General features: G+C 37.3%; 1 protein-coding gene across 2 annotated transcripts in view; it reads right to left on the minus strand.

Annotated features, from left to right (window-relative positions):
• Positions 1 to 21357, minus strand: part of MAN1A1 (mannosidase alpha class 1A member 1) — a 149893-nt gene that overhangs the window by 4624 nt on the left and 123912 nt on the right. For both annotated transcript variants that reach the window (XM_075046846.1, XM_075046847.1), the window contains exons 8-11: positions 20005 to 20120; positions 6880 to 7099; positions 5899 to 6071; positions 278 to 393 (exon numbers count right to left, since the gene is read on the minus strand). In XM_075046846.1, the coding sequence (XP_074902947.1) occupies positions 278 to 393; positions 5899 to 6071; positions 6880 to 7099; positions 20005 to 20120 (625 nt within the window). The remainder of the gene's footprint in view (positions 1 to 277; positions 394 to 5898; positions 6072 to 6879; positions 7100 to 20004; positions 20121 to 21357) is intronic.

Here is a 21357-nt window from a genome sequence, read left to right on the forward strand (position 1 = left end):
ATATAATTAGATCTTATCAAAGCTAGGAGACTTAATTTCTCAACAAAGACTATAAGTACCTTTATCAGAAGTAAAAATAACTTCCAGAAATCATAGAACTTAGTTTATTGATATAGAAGGAAGAAAAAGGCAATTCAGCTTCCCATCACCTAAGAGAAGCTCTCCTATTTCAGTCAGATTTTGTTACATGAATGTCAAGGGTACTAATGAGAAATAGTTCTATGTATCATCCTTACAGATAAGTACTTCATATTAATGAAAGTCAACTTTAACTTACTTGAGTGTCTCTGAAAGGAAGAAACTTTGCTGCACATCATCATGGCTTTCATGATTGTTATAAACATCTCTAATGCCGGAATAGCCACCATCTACTCTGCAGTGTTTTTCCAGTGCCTGAAGAGGGAGGGGAAAAACCAGCTGGATTAACAAAATGTCAGTTTTTCTTTGTTTGACAATAAAACTCACCAAAAAAAATTGTCACAAATTTTTTGATAAAGAGAGAAAAACTAGAAAAAGCTCTAAACAGAAAACTCTTTTTAAAAAAAAGACACACATCTAATTTTACATTTAGGAAGAGAAGCATAATGATAAATTAATAAAAGTGAACACAAACCAGTTTTCAGAGGGAAAGATACATGGATGTAAAAATATATGGATTTTCACTTATTTTCTTTTTCCTCTTTTTAATAGGAATAACAATAGCCTCTCTTTCATAGGCTTGTCTATCAGCCTTCAGAGATTGTGTCACATATACCTTTCTTGGTCATATTTCAGCGCTTAAAAATTATTGTGGTAGAGTTGAACACCATGATAAAGACCAGTCTTTTCCTTACCTCCTGCAAGTCACTTTGGAAAAGGAAAGGCAACTCTCCGTTTTCTATGTAAGCTGTTTGGTTTTTCTTTGCAATTATTTCATTTTTTTCAGTGGGAAGCCTGTGATACTGGGCTACCGCATTTTTTTTCTGCAGTAGGTACTATTTTTGATACCTTTCTGAAAAAGCTTTGTCTGTTACAAAGGAGTAGATGGAAAGCTAGTATGTGGCTGGACTTAACATGTTTTAGATACAAGAATGTGTTTTTCTCTAACTAGTTTCCAAACAGTGTATTCAGTTAAAAGGTGTAAAACAGATGATTGATTCCTATTTTACAATAAAAAGGAGCATACAGACCACCTAAAAATATAGTTTCTTTTCTGCCCCCAGGAATGTTCCATATGATCAGCTAATTTTGAAGGAGAAAAAAGATCAGATGAAGGTTATATACAGAAGTGTAAAAAGCATGTACCTGGTGCTGGAAGTATAGAAGGTATATATGGTTATACTACTTAATAAACTTTGCTGCTTTTCTTTATTTTAGACAGGTGTTTGTATTAGAAAGGTGGTACCTATATATGAGCCATAACTTTAAATATACCTCTATCCAATACCTTATTTGAGTATCGGTTCTCTTATCACTGTTTTGTTTAAAAATATTCATTCATCTTTTTTCTTTATAATTGACCTATTTAACAAGGTCAAAAGCATTCTTAGCCTCTTCATTTTTCTTATTCTGTTTTATAATAATTCTCTGGTATCAAGCAGTGTAATAAAGCAGTGAAGAGAATCTGATTATATTTAAAACAACTCATTATTCAAAAACAAATCCAGAAAATGCTCTTTACCCCTAAATAACTTCTCACACGGAAAATGACAGTAAGCATGGTGGATTACTACAATCGCTCAGGACATGGTGCTTGCTGCAGAGACAGGTATTGAAGCAATAACTTTCAGCCAGAAATTCCTGGACCTTTATCAAACCACTGATGGAGAGATGGAAGACAACTAGTGCCTCCATTTCTGAAGTTATTACAAATATCACTGAAGTGATTACAGGATGTGTAGATTTTATTTAGGGAAAGATGCTGCATTTCAAACTGCATATGACAAAAAGCTATGAAAAGGCAGAAGATATGCCTAAAACAAGCAAACAGGCAGAATAAGCATTTTCTGGTGAGAGAGAGAGATGGGACCAAAAGTCACTAATAATTACTGAGGTATCCATCACCTCCGCCTGCTCTAAAGGCTGTTCAAGATCTGTGTTTTGCTGTGAGTAGATATCCTAAATGTCCTTGTTTTTGCTTCAGTCCCTGTAGCTATCTGCATATATTTAGCTTGCATGTCAGGCTCTCCATAGTTTTCACTGGAGAGTAAGCTGCCTATTGTATATTTAAAAGGGATTTTTCTCCAGGAGAGATCCTTTAAAATATAACAGGCCTATTTGTCTTTTCTTATATGTCTTTAGGTTCTTTAATTTTCCTGGACACTTCTACTAAGTGACAAATATACTTAAGTTTAAACAAGTAATTTCCCCTGGCTGGTACTCCTTCCCTCTCGTCTACTTCAACCTGCAATGAATTCAAAATGCTGAATCTGTGTCTGGATTTTCAATGTCAAACAAAAGATTACGTTTAGCAAGGCACAGCAGAAGGAGAACTTGAACTTGAAGGATAAGGCTATTATTCAAGGAAACATCTGCATTCTAAACAGGATGAGGTAAAATGAAAGCAAATTGCAGTTGCGGTTTATGTGCTCTAACATGTAGTTAGAGCCTTCTTTAGGAGTTCATTGCAGGGAGACACCGTACAGGTACCTGAACACCCTGCTATGATGCAAACTAAGAGGTTAACTTGCACCATGTTAGCCATCTGGTAGTATCTACTTGATGCAAATGTGAAGCATCTTACCCTGCAAAGCTACTTTCCACTTAACTAAAGGAACAGGACATTCACATGCAGCATTAGTATGAGAAGGCGGCTTGTGGTTGTCACCCTCCTTTAACTGGCAGCAATGGCCTTTTGTGCTTATACCCGCAGTTTCAGAGTACAGTGATGTTCACATTGGCAGTGGGGTAGTGGTGGGTGGGAAGAAACAATCAAACACATTTTAAAATAGTGGTTCTCAGAAAATGAGGGTGGCTAAGATCAGTTATGCTAGAGTAATCGAAAACATCAAGCAGAATGAAAACCAGCTGACAGGCTCAAAGTATCATAAAGGGAAGAAACAAAGGCAGTGCTGTGAATTCAAAATATGTGCCACATTTATAATGCAGAAAGGGAGACTTTCATGAGCTAAGCTGATAAAACCTTTCTGACTCAGTAACAGTGGATATTGCTATTGGTCATAACTGCATTTTCTCCAACTGTTGAAGTACATACAGAATGATCTTGGACTCAAATTAAAGCAGCAAAGCAAGTTTCCAAAGAAAAAATGGAGAGGCTAGAGCATGTTTTTAGTCTATAAAAGTTAGAAGGAATTAATAGACTTGGAGAGTTTAGAAGTCATGACTTGTAGAGCAGTCTCCTTTTCTACTACAAGGGCACTGGGAAACAAACCTAATGAGTTCTTATAGCCAGTGTCATCAGTTGAAAATGGACATGAAACACCTGAAGGACAACTTTTTTGGGCAACAACATATGGTCTGATTGTTCCCCCTTTTTTGTTTCAATCTCAGCTTCCTCTGTGCAACAGGTGTTGATAATTAAACCAACCATATTCAGTAGTCAGGGACTTCCCCAGGAACAAAAGGGTGGAGTGACATGCTCTCTGGTGCAAGAATAAGGAGCGAGAGGGAGCAGAATTTATGAAATAGTTGTGGTAAGCTATCATGACATGTGCTGGAACAAAAAAATACAGTATCAGGTGGAGCTGTACGGGCTATAAATATCATGAAAGAAGAGGAAAAAAAAACCAAACCCCGATCTGAAACCTACAGCTGACTGTGTAACTTCTGTGAAGCTGTAAGATTTGTTTTTGTGAGACACGCAACTGCACATTAGGACAGTGGAAGATGGGCCTGTACAGAATGGGACCAGCTGCATCTCCCACACATGGGCTGTAATCCACTACATTAGAGCCAGACAAGAGTAACCACAAGAATGTTAAACAAGGAACACACGGGGACCCCTAAGAAGGTAAATGAGTATACAAACCTGAAATAAACACTAACAAACTGAACCAAGAGGGTAAAGAATAACAATAAGGAAAACATTTCAATTGTTTATAACAACGTTATCGGTGTGGACAGCAACAATGAGTCAGGAAAAACATCTCCTGGAGAAGGAACACTTGGCATTGCTGAAGCCTGGTGGGATGACTTCCATAAACAGACATTGTAAATATTCCAATTATAATCTGCCTGGGAAGATTCCAGTAGTAAAATGTGTGCCTATGGCTGGTGTTAGCGAAGAAGAAAGTAAGGGAACAGCACTCTAAATTAGAGGGTTTTAAAAAAAAAAAAAATTGCATTTGAATCATTAACTCAGAAGCATATTGTTTCAGGGCCAATAGAGCCAACACCCAAGGGAGGCAAATAAAAGGTCCTAAATAACTACCGTCTACCTAGCTGAATACAGCATTGACTGCAGATATGGAATTGCTGTGACTATTCAAACAAGGGGAAGTTAGAGAGTATAAGTATAGTTAATGCTAGCAGCTATTCTTTTATGGAAAGCAGGTTTTACCATAAATTTCATTCTTCAAGAATATCTAATTGCCAGACTTGAAACACTCTTTTTTCACAACACTCGACAACATTTGCGATCTGTTCAGTATCTCACATGGTGAATACTGAATACAATTACAGATCTTGGTTGCTGTTGAGGGAGCCAGGTAACTAGCGGATATCATGTCACAGCCAGCTATATGGAGCCATAACCCAGTAATAGCTCTCTAGTAGGGTCTCTCAGGAATGAGAAATTGCACGACACGAGCCTACACCTTCTTCCCTTAATATAGAGCAACCTTCTACAACTAGTGGTGTAGGCCCATCCAAGAAAGTTATCATCATACACCCCTAGAAGCAAGAAGTGTTGGGCAAACAGACAAAGAGGATGTTTTTGAAATCCTGGAAAGCAGTCACTCTGCAAAGGAGAGCTCACTGTGAACAAAATATACAGAGTTTTGTTGGTTTTGGGGGTTTTTTGTTTTGTTTTGTTTTGTTTTTTTTTTCATTTTTCTTAAGTATACAGAGCTGCAAAAATAATATTCTTCAGCTTCCTGTATCTCCTATAAGATACCAGTCTGCTTAGAAATTCCAAAGTAAGAGTGAAAGGCAGATTAATTTAGCAAGGGCAACATCAACATGAGGAGAAAATAAGTGAACTCTGAAAGTGTAATAAGGACCCATACCTGGAGGATGAAACATGGTAAATCCAAAGGCTCTCGTCTCTAGCAGCAAGAGTGATTAATCATTGAAATAAGGGAAACAATGGATTTGGCAAGCCAATTTTTGCAGTATAGACTAGCTGCCCTCTTGGAAGGCTTGCGCTAGACAAACACAAATAGCTAGATTCAGCATGACTGGTTGAAGCTCAAAGGCTAGTGGGACACAGAAATTTAAGTCTAGAAGAGATTGTTATCATTAATGGAGTTCAGTCCAGACGACCTATGCTTTTTGAAAGTGACCCATTTTTTAAATGTTCGGTACTATCTAGTACTTCATCTTGGCCTTCATCACCTTAATTAAAATCACCTTCGTACAATTACTGTTGAAAATACACTTCATAAAACTTACTTCCATGTCCAAGGCTCAAATTTGACACGTTTGCGCTTTCCATTCATATGCAGCGATACTCAATACCTAGAGCAGCACATCCAAATATGACCCTGATCCAAGAAGCATTTACGAAGGGAGAAATCACAAGGTCTTTTTCTAATATATATAATACCAGCAGTATTTGGTTTTGTCAAAATGATCCTAGTTCATCTATTTAGTAAATGAATCTCTGGAAATTTGAGTTGATGTTACTGATTTAAAATAAATACTTACTCTCCAACTGCTAAACAGTATCCAGATAGAATTCAATAGCTCACTTAACAAGATACTAGGATTTAATAAGAAAAAAGTCCAATAGAACATTACCTCTACAGCTTCCCATCCCCACTGCCTGTACTTTGGGTCATGAGTGAGCCGCCACATGTACATGTAAGTCTCTATGACTTCTGGTCGTAGGATGTAGTATTTTTCATTTTGTCTTGTAGCGATGGCCTCAACACCACCATCAAATCTGAAAGCTTCTGGTCCCAGTTTCATGCCTAGCCAATATAAAAACACATGCTAAAATAAGGGCATTAAATATGTTTCAAATTATGTAACCCACCAAATCAACTATCCTTTCATATGGCACAAAGCCAGGTTACCCAAAAGGTATATAATTTTTGAAAGATACTGCAGCATCTCCCGTTTTCATATTTTGTAAATAATTCAGAGTAGGAGAGAGCTGATTTTCATCAACGCCTTAAACAGCAGTTCAGTTTGAACAGTGATGCTAACATTTGCATTCTGGAAGACTTCATATAACTAGCAACATGTGAAATTTTGCTTAAAAGACAAGGATATTTACCTTTCTATATCAAACTGGAAAATACACTCTGGGACCTGAAATGCTGCCAGGGTTATTTCTATAAGAAGATGAAAGAATCCAAAGAAATTTCTTGCACAGAAATCCACTTTCTTTGTGCAATTCTGCTGTTTACAGCATTGTAGCAACAGAACGGAGACTAAAATAATTTTTTGTGCATAAGACATGATTAATAGCTATATTGATGCATAAATGAACAGGGTCCCTCTCTTATTCGTATTCAGCTATACAGAAGTTGGCAAAAGGAAAAAAAGCTATCATGTTAATGACTAGAGTGAGTAGATATGATCCAGGTGCACAGAAATTACCTATAAAACAGACTAGCCATTCTTAAAGTTACTCTTAGAACAAAGCAGCATTTGCTCAGAAAGGACGAGGAGCTCTCACCATCACACAACCTTCATTCAGCATTACGTGAAAATACCGATGGCTGCCTTCACAAAGTCAAACTGTGAAACTAAACTCTGCAAGACGGTACTTACTCGTACGATCATAGGATTCATGGCAAGTCCTAGCAATTTCAGCACCAAGCTCGATGTGGTGGCCCGTCTTGTCATTAGGTGCTCCGTCTGCTCCTAGAGCAAACATGCCTCCAGCAAAACAAGTGAGATGTCCCATCTTGTGTTCGAGCAGTCCACCCTTCCACTCAGCAATGTACGTCAGCCCCCCGCTTGATTTTCGAATGAGGTGCGTCTCTATGGCCTGCAAAAAGTACATGATTTCAAACCAAAGGTACCATTTGGTAAAGTGTGAGGGACAAAGTTGTCTTGTATGTTATGACAGTTGTTTTTTCTCCATATTGCCTTAGCTTATAGTAAAATGTAAAATGGATAATATGAGCTAGCATAACCTCAAAGTGCAGCCAAACCAACACAGATTAGCATATGTCAGCAACGTTGATTAACTTTGCTACAACTTTGAGCAATTTACGCAGTACATTTTATAAAAATATTGGAAAGACCTAAAAGATACAATTCCATTTAAAAATATTTTTTTTCTTTCCCTTTCTACTTTGAGCAATTTCAGGTAATTTCACTTTTAATGGTGATTAGCCACAACTTTAGCTTCCATAGTTCCCATTTTAATTCTGACTTAAAGGATGTGGTTATTGATATAATTTCATGTCAATTATAAGCAGACGTAACTCATATTCAAAACATCTGACTCAGTGAGTGCACTGAAAGATGTTAGGCCTCTGAGTCTATATGTCATTCCCAAAGTCCAATGAGTTTCCCCTCCCAGACTGAACTCCTCTGTAGTTATCAATCAAGAGTAGGGTCTCACTGACATTTCTGGAGAAAAACCTAAGCAGAATAAAAATACAGAAATCTCCTAGAGAGAATTAGAAGTTGGTGCCGTTAGCATTGTATGGTCGCTGATTACAAAATCCAGGAAAACAAGCTTCCCTTGTGGGAGGAACAGAATTAAAACAACAGAGGAGATGCAGAAGAACACATTAATTAGAAATCCACAAAGTAAGCTATAACTCTTTAAAGGGTAACGGATACATTCAGTTATCCAGCAGTGCTCTGGTTTATTCTGTTGAAATCATAAGATCCGGAAACATGCATTATACAAGAGAAAAAACATGAATAAAATATCAGTACAGGGAACTATTAATAAAAAAGTCAGGATTTTAAAAAGAAGTATTATAAAGGAAAGATTGTAGTTATTTCTTCCCCTTTAAACATCTGTAAAGGTTGTTTTTATAAGCATGAAAAATCTTCTCTGAACTAGAAGCATCAGCAGAATAACTGGACAAGTTTACTTACTAAGTAGTTTTTTTGTGCCAAGAATGTCACGTTGAACACTACACTTTGTTTTCCACTAATATTAGTGCAAAGCACTTAGGATGTTTTCTGCCCAGCTCCAGACCCACTATTGGCTCAGAAAACTCCTCCATCCCTTTGTTTCCTTCTTGATTGTATGTTTTTAGCACTAGGTACCTAATGAAAAGCATACCTAAATTTTAAAGCAGCAGTAAATAATGAAGATTCCTGTGCTTTAAACAAATCCTGCATAATTTAACCTATAAAAAGAGGAATTAAATATGAAAGGGGAATGGTGGGAGAACAGTTTCCTTAAGCATCCAAACCACAGACCCCGCTGTGGAAGATGAAAGAATTACAGAGGCTGAGTAGATGTTGAGCTAATTGGTGGTTGTGTATTCCAAATGCATATAAAAAAAGCTTTTCTGTCAGGTTGGGAAACTAGTAGCAGAATACATAGGTACTTTTTTAAAAAATAATGTTCTTTAAAACATGTCTTTTGTGCTCATTTGGGTATAAAACATTTGAATTTGTAATTGAAGAATTGACAGAACAGAGTTCAAAGAACCTGCTACAAAATGTATTAATGCATAAATAGGCAAAATTAGTGAGAAGACAGAAATAATTGGAAAACTTCCAGAATCTTTCAGAGTGCTGTTCACATTTTTATTAAACAGTTTATATTTTGTAATAGGATGCCTTATTGTTAAAAACACAGAACAATTTGGTGGGAAATAGCTTTCAGACTACTTACACATTCTAAAAAATAAGCTACCTAAACCCAAGTTCAGAAATGAAAACCTTTTAACTTAATGAGATTTCATTAAACCTTTCAGCATGGTATCCCCATCTCACCAAATCAACAATTCTGGCAATAGTTGCTAACTCTACCAGTCAGTTAGCTGTTGAGTCAGAATTTATTTAAAAAAGAAACAAATATAAAAATAGGTTGATGACTAAATTTACCTATATTGCATTTTTTTAGTAAAGAATTAATGAAAGACAGAATGAAGTATTACTGTACCTGACAGAAATAATGGTAATCATGTACCTTCAGAACTATAGTAACTAGACCAGAGTTGATTCTTGTAGTATGAAAATGGATTTTGCGATACCAATTAAGTCTTTCAGACTCCCCCCCCCGCCCCTTTTGGCTCAACATTAAAGTTCAGGCTGAAAAAAAGATGACTTCCACTTGGGAAATTTTAAAATTATTCTAACAAACTGGTGTTAAGAAACTAACAAATTGATGTTAATTGATGCTAAGAATGTCACAAAATAAAAATATATTTCCAAATTAATTATTCATGTTTAGTAAAGCAAATCATCTTGGTTTTATAAATGGGTCCTATTAAGAACTAGTACATATGCCTATTAAAAGTTATTTTTATTATGTAAGCATCTTATTTAAAGCTATTTTTATTAGGTAATTATTTGATATATTACAGACTCTCAAATTGCCTTGTCATACTTTGTACAATCATGGGTCCCTGAGTGCTAGTTAATACCTCTACCAATGTATGTACCTTTATTAACAGCATGCTAGGCAACTAATCATTTCTACGTAGACACGAAATCCAAATAACCTTCAGAAGCCATAAGCCCAAGTGTGCCGAACCTGCAAGTCCATCAGCACTCAACAAACTCATTCTGGGAGGCAGGAAAACAAATGCTGTAACTCGGTAAAGCCTAAACTTCATTTGAAGTTATATGCTTATGAAGTAACAGTTTGTAGAAGTTACATGACTTAAGCAAACTAACCTCAACCGAACAGCTTTCGTAAAGCCCGACAGGCAGAGGAGCGTCTCTTCCCAGAGGGCTGGTAGTTCTTTTTGTGGTACTGGGCAGTGCACCAGCAGAGCGCACAAAACCACTGCCGGGGAGCTTACTGTGGGACTGGCAAAAGCTTCAGCTAAATCAGAGAAGTTTGGCCACTTTGGGGCTGAGCTAGACAAGCTGTTTTCGTCAGAAATAGGTTTCCCTTCTCGCATCACTATTCATCCATCCTCCAACTGAGAATAGAGAGACTAGCTGCTTGCCCTGAAACAACATTCTCCAAAGGCTTGCTAACGAATTTGCCATATGAAAGTTGCATGAAGTTTGGAATAATTCCAGCATGGCATCGAAGTGTGAGATTATAATGAATTTTTTAGGTGTGTTCCAGTTGTTTCAGGAACTCAACATAAAAAAAAAAGTTATTATAAAAAACCAGCATATTTACAAAAACCTCAAAAATGTAAATGCTTTTCATCTTAAAAAAAAGTATGACCTGCATGAGTAGACCATATAAAAGAAACTCCTTGACATTAACTATCGACGAATGTATTCATTGAAATTTTGAACTCCTGTATCGATAACAGTATTTGCAGCATTAAGATGTGGTAAAACCTTCCTTTTCCCCACAAGTCCAATGTAACGATAGTTTAATTTCAGAATTTACTTCCAAATGTTGTTAAAGCACTAATTCTAGAATGTATGTTTGTATAATGCATTTATATAATGCCTTAGTACAATAAAATATTTTCAAAGTAAACAATAAACAAAAATCAGTACTCTTTCAATTATCAATTCTGAATCTATACCCAAACTGCCAAAGTGCCACCTATCATCCATCTATTGGAAATCCACAAAACTGCCATTCACATTTTTAATAATGTGGTTATAATAGGATGGTACATACTTCAGTGAGCAGCATATCAAAATATTTTTCAGCGATTTTCACAAAGACTGTAAGCGCCATCAGGCTAGACTGAACTTTCTGAAAGAGATTCATTTTTTAAAATAAGCTTGAGGTCCAGAGCAGGACTAAGCTGCTAGCTGGGATACACGTGCTATTGTTTAAAGTATAAAAAAAAACTTGAATGCAACGTTGAGAAACTACTAGGATGAGGAAGCAAAACTATCAGTTTAAATGAAGATATAATAAGGCTCTCCAAACTTGAGCAGTAGGATGGAAATTCGGCAGGGTTACAATCCCATAGGGAAATGCTACTTGCCATCTGCAGTGCTGTGGGCGCGGTTCTGGCAGGGAAATCAAGTTACTAAACCAAGTTGTTATAAAAGGAGAATAAGTAGTATGGTGACAAAGATCCACCTAAGTGAAAAGCTCTGTTTGGTAGAATTAATTCTGAATTTCATACTTAGAATCAATTTACTTTTATTTTGATATAATTATCTACACACTTAAAAACGGGACATGTTTATTTGAATTGCAACTCTATTACAGCTTGGTCCCCACCTACGAATAATTCCTTCCTGCACTGCTTGCAGATCAGGTGGTGTCATATTTATCACTTAAAGATTATTATTTCATTTTACTGTAATGAATGTTCTCAATATAAGCCAATAAACAGTATCTGCAAATAATAATAATAATAAAAAAACCCTAGAAGAACATGGTCTTTGATTAGCTGAAAATACGTTATTGATGGATAATTGTTTGGAGCTGGTACGGTTTTTAAGTAAATAGAAAATTAATTTTACTGTTTTCCAGAATGTATTTCTGCAATTCAAAGAGTAATTTCTTTCTTTCCATCAAGGTAAAGCAGAGACACTGTGCAACATAAAAGGTTACAGTGAAGAAGTGGCTGCAAATGTATGTTCCCAAAGGGAGCAATAGCAGATGCTACCTGGGAGAGACCAAAAGAAAAAACAAAAAAAATTAAGACAACCTGATTTTAGACAAAAAAAGGAGAGGAAGGAAGGGAAACTAAAGGAACATAAACAACATTTGCCAGATATTTAAAGAAATAAATTTACTACGTGTAAAGCTGATATGGCATACCGTTTGCAGTGTACCTGCAAGCTCTTGCAGCCAGACTAACTTTTATGGCTGATACAGTTCCTGGCAGTTGGGGTTTTTTTGTGCTTTTATGTAAGGCTCTGCTTACAGTCCTCACCGGCTCTGCTTAGAGTCCTCACCGCAATAAAGCCTTTAGCTAAATTACTTTTTTTTCCATCTTGTAAGAAATTATTCCTTCTATACAACAACTGTGAAAATGCTTGAGCACTCAATTAGAAACACTAACAGTCCCTTTTACAGTTTGAATTGTGACTCAAGTGCACCTTGTATTACTCCTGGCATCTTTCTCATGAGTTGACATGTTAAAATTATGCCCTTGCCTATCTGTCACACTGGAAGAACTGCAGTGAATGAGACATTATGGATTGTTTAGGTTACAGGATTGCACATCGCATGTGTGTGTAATCGCTGTTATTGACAGTACAAAAGAGAAACTCTCCAATTTTTTCCAACCTGATTTCCTTCCCCCTCCTGCTCCCTTTCTTAAGGTAGTATGTTTTGCATTCTCTGCTTATCAGCTCGTTCCTTAAGCTTTACATTACACTGCTGGTCCTCACACTTGCAAAATTAAGTAGAACTGGACCCTCCTAATAAATGCCTATTTTCCTTCATTCAGTTCTTCACTCTAAGCTTTTCACACAGCTTAAATGCTGTCTTCACCACCCCCCTTTCCTCACTCCCCAACTTGATTTTGTGATGGGAAGGCCTTCATTTACCCTTCGACTTGTTTAGGATGTTGAACTGGAGCGCTTACAGAGAAACATAGAGGATACAGAACTGAACTCATCTCACTGTTAAAAAGAGTAAAAAAAAAACAATCCACAAGCTTATTTTTAATAGATGGTATTCTCCTGGTGGATTATGCTGACAGGTAATAAAAATATTAACAGAGATGCCTACAGAGCACAGATGGAGGCTTCTCAGGAAAAATGTTCTGTACCTCCAAGTTGCTCAATTCAAAATAAACGTGCACCACAAAAAAAGTTAACTCTGTTAAAGGAGCAGGAATAACAGTTATTTACAAACCTCAAAATACAATGTACAACTGCAGTTCTACTTCCTCTAGTACTTCAGCATTTTATCTCTCCTTCTACAATAACTCTTTAATTATGATTAATGAATTTCAATGACTACTGCTGTTTTAACACCCAAAAGCAGGTGTTTCATTTCCCACCTCAAGATGTCGCTATAGCTGGAGATAAAACTGCCTTTCAAGTCATAGCCATACCTTAATAAATTTGAAACTTCAAAAATATGATCCTAGTTCTAAATTTCCAGGGTTTATAATGTTTGTTTTGGGGATAATTACAACTCCACAGGCTTCTTTACAACAAAGCGCTATAAATTATCTCAGTCCAAACTTCTAATATATTTTTCTTCCCCTAGGAATCTTCTTCATAAACAGTATTTTGACAATTTGAAGCAACAGTGAGTATGAAAGAGAATTCTACCACGTGATATTTCCAATAATTCAAAGATGTATAATGTCAATTGCTTACTTATCTATTTTAATATTTACAGCTTGCACCAATATATTTTATTGCTTTGAAACAGCACACAGCAGGCAGGGCAGGATTACTGTGGTTTTGCATGTTGTGAGTTTTTAAGTTCTTTGCCTGTTTTCTTGACTTTAAGTTACTTCCCTCAGGTTTCCTCTGTTGAGTTATCTAATGCAATTGATACTTTTCTTCAGCAATCTTCATATTTCATCAACTTTATCTTTTATCCAAAATTCCAATGAGTTTATTATGAAAAGTTTAAGATTTGCATTGTTGCATTATTACAGCTGTTTTGGAGATGGCAGAAAAACACTGCACTTTTTTTTTAAACTTCCTATTTATGAGTTGATTCTGTTTTCTTAAATATCATTCATGCAGGTTTTAAATACGTCTTACAAGGTGCATGAATCACGTGAAAGCATACAGTCAGAAAAAATAGGATGGAATAGGAAGTTCAAGCCCTTGTTACAATATTTAAATACTTCTGCCAAAGAAAAGTGCCATCTTATACTGAGGTCCTCACTGCTTACTCAACTGCACTTTAAAAATCAAAACTGAAATCTGAACACAGAAGAACTTTCATTTGTTTAAACACAATATATAAGAAGCATTTTGAAAGCAGTAAGGCACTTACTGCTTTTAGACTTAAGATGTATTATACAGACAAGCTTACATGTGAAATGAAATATGAGTGCTTATAATGGAGATGCCTAAATTTTTAAAATGGAAACATTGGCAAACATTTAACTACTATGATACCTATCCATCTGATGATTAAAAAGATGATTAAGTTCTAGGGGAAAACTGATAATTTACTTTTGTTTGGAAATCTAATTATGTTCCCCCTCTCCCCCCCCCTAGATCTATTAGTGTCTCAAAAAGCACCAATGCTCTTGTACTAAATGTACTTAATGCTGTCTGCTACCAGAAGGCTAGATTTATTCATATTCTTAAAACAGTATTAATGGAATAGCATGAATCAAAACAAGTCACTCTCAAAATGTTACATAATGTATTTTCTGAATATTCTAGAATAAGCACCTACCGCTCCTGACAAGCTTTTTTGCTGTCAGAGAAGGAAGGCAAAATAGCACAAATAGTAAGGACACAGCTGCTCTGACAACAAGAGCAAAGCCACGAGCAAAAAGGGACAATTTCTCTCGCAAGACTTTTCTAGTTAAAATCCTCCTTAGAGTTCTAACCACATTATAGCTTGCTGCTTCTCCTGACAGTCCGTAAACAAGCAAACATTTTAATAAGTACTTTCTATAGTCCAAAACATAGACACTGTGCAGTTATAAGTAAATTATTAACAATTTAGAAATCTGCAGAAGCCTGTCTTTAGTCTTGATGCTTTCCATAAGCAGTTATAGGAGAGCCTCAAAACTCCTGTCAAGAGCAGAAATACAGGGAAGAGACTAAAAAGGAGCAGCGAGTCCTCTGTATGTTCTTGTCTGTTAAGCGTAATGAATCTTGTGTTCCTACATAATACAGCTATACTATCGCTACGTGCAGAACACCAGTGCAGCTGGGTGATAAATATTTTAAGCATGACAGCTGACAAAATATGTAAATAAACTGCCTGTTTATTCATTTTTACATGTTTAAATTATAGACAATACCTCCCTTCCTCCCCCCAGAATATATGTAGTAGGAATGCTGGGCACCCTGCACCAACTGTTTCATTCTGAAAATGGGCTCCTATTGCACCACCTGCCCTATTTACATATTTTCTTCAATGCCAAGAAGTGCTCAAGTATTGAATGTTCAATTCATTAATCTACTTTTGGCTTTACCCAGTATGACAAACTAGTCTAATTGAGTTGTTGCAGTTCTGTCATTGTCCACATCAGTTACGTAGTTTTTAAGATCACTACCATCACAAAGCAAACCACTTCAAGCAACTTAATGGAAACTGCAGTCAGCCCAGCCCAGCCACCAGACTGTCACCACGGTTAAATGGACCCTCATGAAACTCTGGAGATGAAAATGGCCTATCTGCCAATATCATGTTTTCAGTTTGCTAAGAACACATTGTTCTCTCCCTCATTTCAATGAGAAAGGAGTCTACATGGATTTGTTTTATTTATCTGAAAGGCTGAAATCTCAACAGCCCCAGAAAACATTCACTACTTAATGATGACAATTAAATATACCACGCCCCCAACAAAATCAAAACCATATAGCTTCCTCTGGCAGAGTACGAACTGAGTACATCAAGGCTAGTCTCAAAAGTTAGCAATGTACCAAAAAAAAAAAATATTATAAAAACTTAAAAAGCGATCCTATATATTTTCTGTCTAAATACTCAAAATCCCAAGGCCGAAAGTGACTTTTTCACCTTTTGATACCCACAAAAGTTTACTGCATTCCTTAATCGCCAACCCAGTGTAGCAGCAGGCTGACTTTCAGGACTGCTGTTGAAATCTCGCAGAGAACAGCCATGGCACTGCTTCACAACACCTACTCTTCTTTGTGCTATTTCCATTGTTTCTACTTTCACGTTCTAGGTTCTCTGAAGATCACTAGTTTTCTTGTTACAATCTTCTAAGCAGTTGTTACCCAGTAAGAAAAAATTAAACAATCTAAATGTCTAAAAGTAAACTACCCTGTGTAAAGGTAAAACTGCAGATCACAGTGGCTTTACCTCTCTGATACCACGGGGCCACCGTGGGCTGCACTGAACTGAGCTTCTTGGGAATTGTTGGCAAGAGATTCTCCCTCTTCCTGTGAAGTTCTTCCAGGCTGAGTTACTACTCTCTACAGCCTTTAGATATGCCACTTCTCTACAAATACACTGAGGAGGGGATGAAGGTGGCATCAGAGAGAGAAAGAAGAAATATTTAAGATGCAGAAAGCTTGCACCAATGGCCATAAATAAATGCAATGGGAAAATTTGGAAAAGATACCTGACCATCGGACATCAAGTGTGAGAAAACCTATTAACAGGAGTAGTGGGAAAACTGCCCTTCAACTTTCAGGGCTGACACACTCAAGAGAGGAGGAGGATTTGATGCAGTTGCTTGTGACACTGCTGTTGCTAGACTAGGTATAAGTGAACCCACAAGGTCCATTTTTGCTCTAAATTATCACGTTCTCTTACTAAACCTACTCAATTGTGTCTCAGAGGTCAGCTGGGTTAACTGAAAAGAGTGGGATGGTTCCTGTCCCGGTTACTTGCAAAGACTGATAGATTATCCTACGGGCAGTTACATCCTCAAAACATGACAAAAAGCTGAATGCACGGTTGTTCTGTAACTAAATGTTGCATGCTATCCATTGAAACCAGTTTAAGAAGATCTCTTACTTCCTTTATTATGTGACACAGGACATTATATGCATTGCTTTTCAAAAGAGAAAAGTAACTTAGATTAAAAATACATTCACTTGCCTTTTTGTGCAAATTCTAGGACTTATGAATCCCTCTGATGGCCTTAAAAATACATTCATATTATGCTCTGGTATTCAAAACAAGACTATCTCTGTCCCTTTTCCCATCAGAAATAAACTGTTCTTAAATAGCATCAGCCAAATACACATCTTACTCATGGCAAGCAGAAAAAGTTTTTAAATCTAGTTTGACATCTTAGTTATTGCTTTTAATTTAAGCCATGAAACAATCTATAGGTGCAACAAAAATTTTAATAGAAAGAACTCTGTTTTTAATATGAGTTACAGAACAATGTAAGAAATAACCCCAAAGCTTTATCTAAATAAATTTCAGCTTTTCACAGCGAAGTATAACTCACCATATATTTTCATTTGTGGTTTCTGGATAGCAGAAGATATTGAATTAGGCATCAAACCTTCACATCACTCTTTCAGAATTTGGTGGGTATGTGCTGGACCGAACGGCCAGGAATAATCATGCCGTTCCCTTTGGCGTAGTCTTAAAAAGATTCTGAAAGCGTCGGGGGAAATTTATCTAAGAAAATATGAAGCAGACTCAGAATGCCCAAACCGTGTAGGCTTAGTCATAAAGAAAGACTGCAGCTTGTGCAGACACTTAAATTAGCTTTAATTTAGATAAGTAAGGGATCGATAGCAATAAAGCCAGTATCAGGATGGATTTTAAAACAGGCTAGTTACTCCAGTGAAGAACCTGGAATCTCAACAGGGACCAAACGGTCTGAAGTTTCTGTAAGCAACTTCCCTGCTGTTTCCTGAACAAGCTACATTACAACATCAAGCTGTACCTCCACAGCCTGCATATACACTTTGAGCTTTGGTACACATCTACCTCAGTATAGAAAACAGAGGACAGGAATGCCATTGCTCAGAAAGTACTGGGAATAGCATTCAACCAGCAGCGTGGCGAAATCTAGCACGTATTTAGTGATCATTTGGCCCTCTCAAACACTGATACTCTGGACAGACACGATGCTTGGACTGTGTAAGAGCTAGTACTACTAAAAAACATTAAGATAATGGGTACTTTAAATCTTAGTCACATGCAGCAGAGCTCAGACCCCATCATTGATATTGCCACATTTGGTGATGCTGCTGACCAGACGATTCTGCTCCCACAGCTCGATCCCAAGCAGGGAGAACTGGCTGCGCAGAGCGGTGGCCATCACCACTTCTGCTCCCCGCTGGGACCTCGCGATGCCTGCGACAACTTTTGTACCCGAGGAGGCTGTTACCCTGGTATAGCCAAGGTGTGAGTTTAAACAAAACCACGCTGCTGCGCCCTGCACGGACGCACCTCGGAGCGCTCCCGTCCCTCTTTCCTGACGGCCAGCCAACGGCAGGTAGCTCTCGACCCGTCGGACAGTTCGGGCTGGCTCGGGGGGGACCCAGGCACATCGCCACCACGCAGCCGCCACGGGGCTCGTGTGGCGTAAGGCAAGAGAGATGTACCTCGCTCCAGCAACGCGCTCATGGTCCTGCCAACGAGGGTGATGGTCGCACCGCATTTGGGATATTCTACCTGCGGTGGTTTCCAGAACAGCTGTCCTAGCAAAAGCACGGTCTTTTACCGCATGCGTCTATGCACTAGCACTTACCCTGTGTAAGAATGTATTAAAAAGAAAAACCTGACAATGTTAAACCAGTGGAAGTAGAAGACTAGAAGCAGCTTTGAGGTGCTTCAAAATGCCTTCCATGGTAAGATGAATTGATATCGTATTATCAGACACTTTGTTCTCTCTTTTTGGCTGCCAACCTAATGGCTGAGCTATTACAGTATCACTGTTCTTATGTTACAGCCTCAAATGCACTCAAACCTAATTTAAAATCCACCTTTTGCTCTGAAGCTGAAACCACGTTAGCGGTGAAAATGAGGCCGACTGCATCCAAATCTGCACTTACAAAATTAAGGGCAGGATTTTCTTAGCAGAAGATACTCGGCCATCAAATTTACCAGAGATCACACCCTCCCTCAAATCATCACATATGACTTTTCTCTCTAATGAAAAAAAAGATAGTTGCAATGAGCCAGGGTCATTATTGTTTTAATGTCACCACTTTCTGCGGTATGGGAAGTAAAAGGAGACGTAGGCCTCTTCCCTAGGGACAGTGCATTTCCAGATGTATGAAAGAATAAGCAGATATTGCTTAGCATCTCGAAGCCTTGTCTACAGAGGCACTGTACATACATAGAGTTAGTAAGAGATAAAAGTCCTGGCCCTAGAGAGCTTCCAGTCAAAACAGATGAAAGGATGGGGAAAAAAGAAGTAATATTATCCTCTTTTTTTAATATATATATATATGAAAGCAAAGAACCAAGAAAATAGGTCATTTGCCCAAGACTTGAAGGAAAGCCTGTAAATATGAATTTAAACTTAATACTTCTGAAGTCTCAATCTGGTGTCACAAACCCATTATTTCTCCCAAAACAGCACATTAAGGAAATACCATCAATAACAAAGCAAACTGCAGACCAGAAAGATCATAAATAAAATACCACATAGAAATGTAAGTATGAACAATTCTGATTTTTGAAAACTTTCTCTTGTGTCCAATTTGAATACTTGGCTGTTTCACAGAAGCTGTCAAATATATGTCTCTTGTAACAAAAAGTCATTGTGCAACAAAACCTTCTATTTTAATTTATAATTATCTACCATAATATATAGATCCCTGTGTTGACCACAGTCAAAATACTCTAATGGCTGAAATATGAGGTCAAAACGCAAGAGAGGAAGTCCCTCCTGGACATAAGGAAAAAGGACAAAAGGAATATATTTAGGGAAGTCTGAGGAAAAAAGAATTGAACTTGTACCTGAGAGCTACTTGTGGATGCATTTTTTGTTGCATATTTTATACTTTTCTCCTCCAGTATCAAGCAAGAACTGACTGTATTGCAGTTGGAAAAAAAATAGCTATACTTCAAGACTCTCCCCTTTCCCAGAGTATCTGTATTCCTCTAGCATTTATATTTGATGAAGTCTTTTTAAAAGAGAAACTAATTCTTAAAAAAAACCCACACTGTGGTGGCAAAGACATAAATCTCTCACATTGTCCCCAGAGCCTGTCTCTTTAGGATTATTATAGATTAGATTATTATGGAAAGGAAGACTTAAATATCTTATTTACCTGAACAGCATCATAATACATTTTCTTGCCTTCTTCATCTGTCTTGTCCGACATCAGCCATGCCTTGAGCAAATATTCATAAAAGCTATCCCCAAGCCCTCCAATGGAGACGTGATCTTAAAAGGGAAGAAAGAGATTGAAAAGCAATTTCATCTTCAGCCTGGGCAATAAAATACAATTACAGTTTGAAACAGTGCATTTAATGATCTTGTCCTACAACAATCTTTAATAAATGTAAGCCTGGAACCTCAGGAAAAACTTAACTGGTATATACAGGCAATAATTTCTTTAATTGCTAACTTTTTCATCAAGCTAAAGCACCATAGTTATTTAATATCCACAGCATGCCACAGGAGTTCATGGCAAAGAAACAAGAATTTATATGTTTAACATTTAATTCATGTAGTCTTTCCTATACAAAAATGTGTTAATCTAAGTTCTTTTTTTTCTAAACCCAGGAAAAGAAGTAGAAAATGCTCCGTTTAAGTCACTTTGTAAAAAAGGCCAAAATGTTTTAGCTCCTTACTTCATAGTTGAATTCGGGTTATTTAATGGTATTTCAAAATACCTACCCATATGTTTAAAAATAATACTACGTTTTTGAACATCTGGCTGCTCTCAGAACTCAGCAGTGGTTCTGGAAGGAAAAAAAAACAAACCCCAAAACAAAACACTTTGCTACATCTACAGAGGATTATCGCTATCACACTGCTTTATTCTACCCGATGCTTACTAAGTGAAATGATCTAGTACTACAGATGCTGTGATTATTCAACTGCACGTGTTTAGGACATGACTCTGCAAACACTAACACCACACAAGTCAGACCGTTCAGTGTCAGTTGCACCAGTGATGTGAGACTTAGCGATGCTCTCAGCTGCCTGCACAAGGCTGCACTCGCTGCCCAGGAGCCCAAAAGATTCTTGGCAAGATTTAATGGGCTATCATGATTTCAGCATAGATCCCCTAAACACATGAAGTACTAAAACTATATATATATGTAAAGTGTATCTCTAAGCTCCATTAAACAAAGAACACTAGCTAGAGGTTTTCTTTTTTAAGTTGGTGCCGCCTGGTAACATTAAGGGATTTGGTATTTATCGAGTCTTCAGCGAAAGGATTTCAAAGTGCTTTGCCAGGACTACTCATTTATAACCCTCAATTTTACAGTGAGGAAGGGGCCTGCTAATTCCACCCAAGACATCCAGGATGGAGATGTGGTTACGTATATCACGCAGCAAGTCCATGAGTCATACCGCAAAATTCTGGGCATGAGAAAAGCAAAACACACATGGGGTAATCCAGGCTCATAAAGCGAGATGCAGAAGGGTTAGTAGTACAGAGCTCACACTT

Source organism: Buteo buteo, chromosome 15 (genome assembly GCF_964188355.1).
Source record: "Buteo buteo chromosome 15, bButBut1.hap1.1, whole genome shotgun sequence".
NCBI classification, from domain to species: domain Eukaryota; kingdom Metazoa; phylum Chordata; class Aves; order Accipitriformes; family Accipitridae; genus Buteo; species Buteo buteo.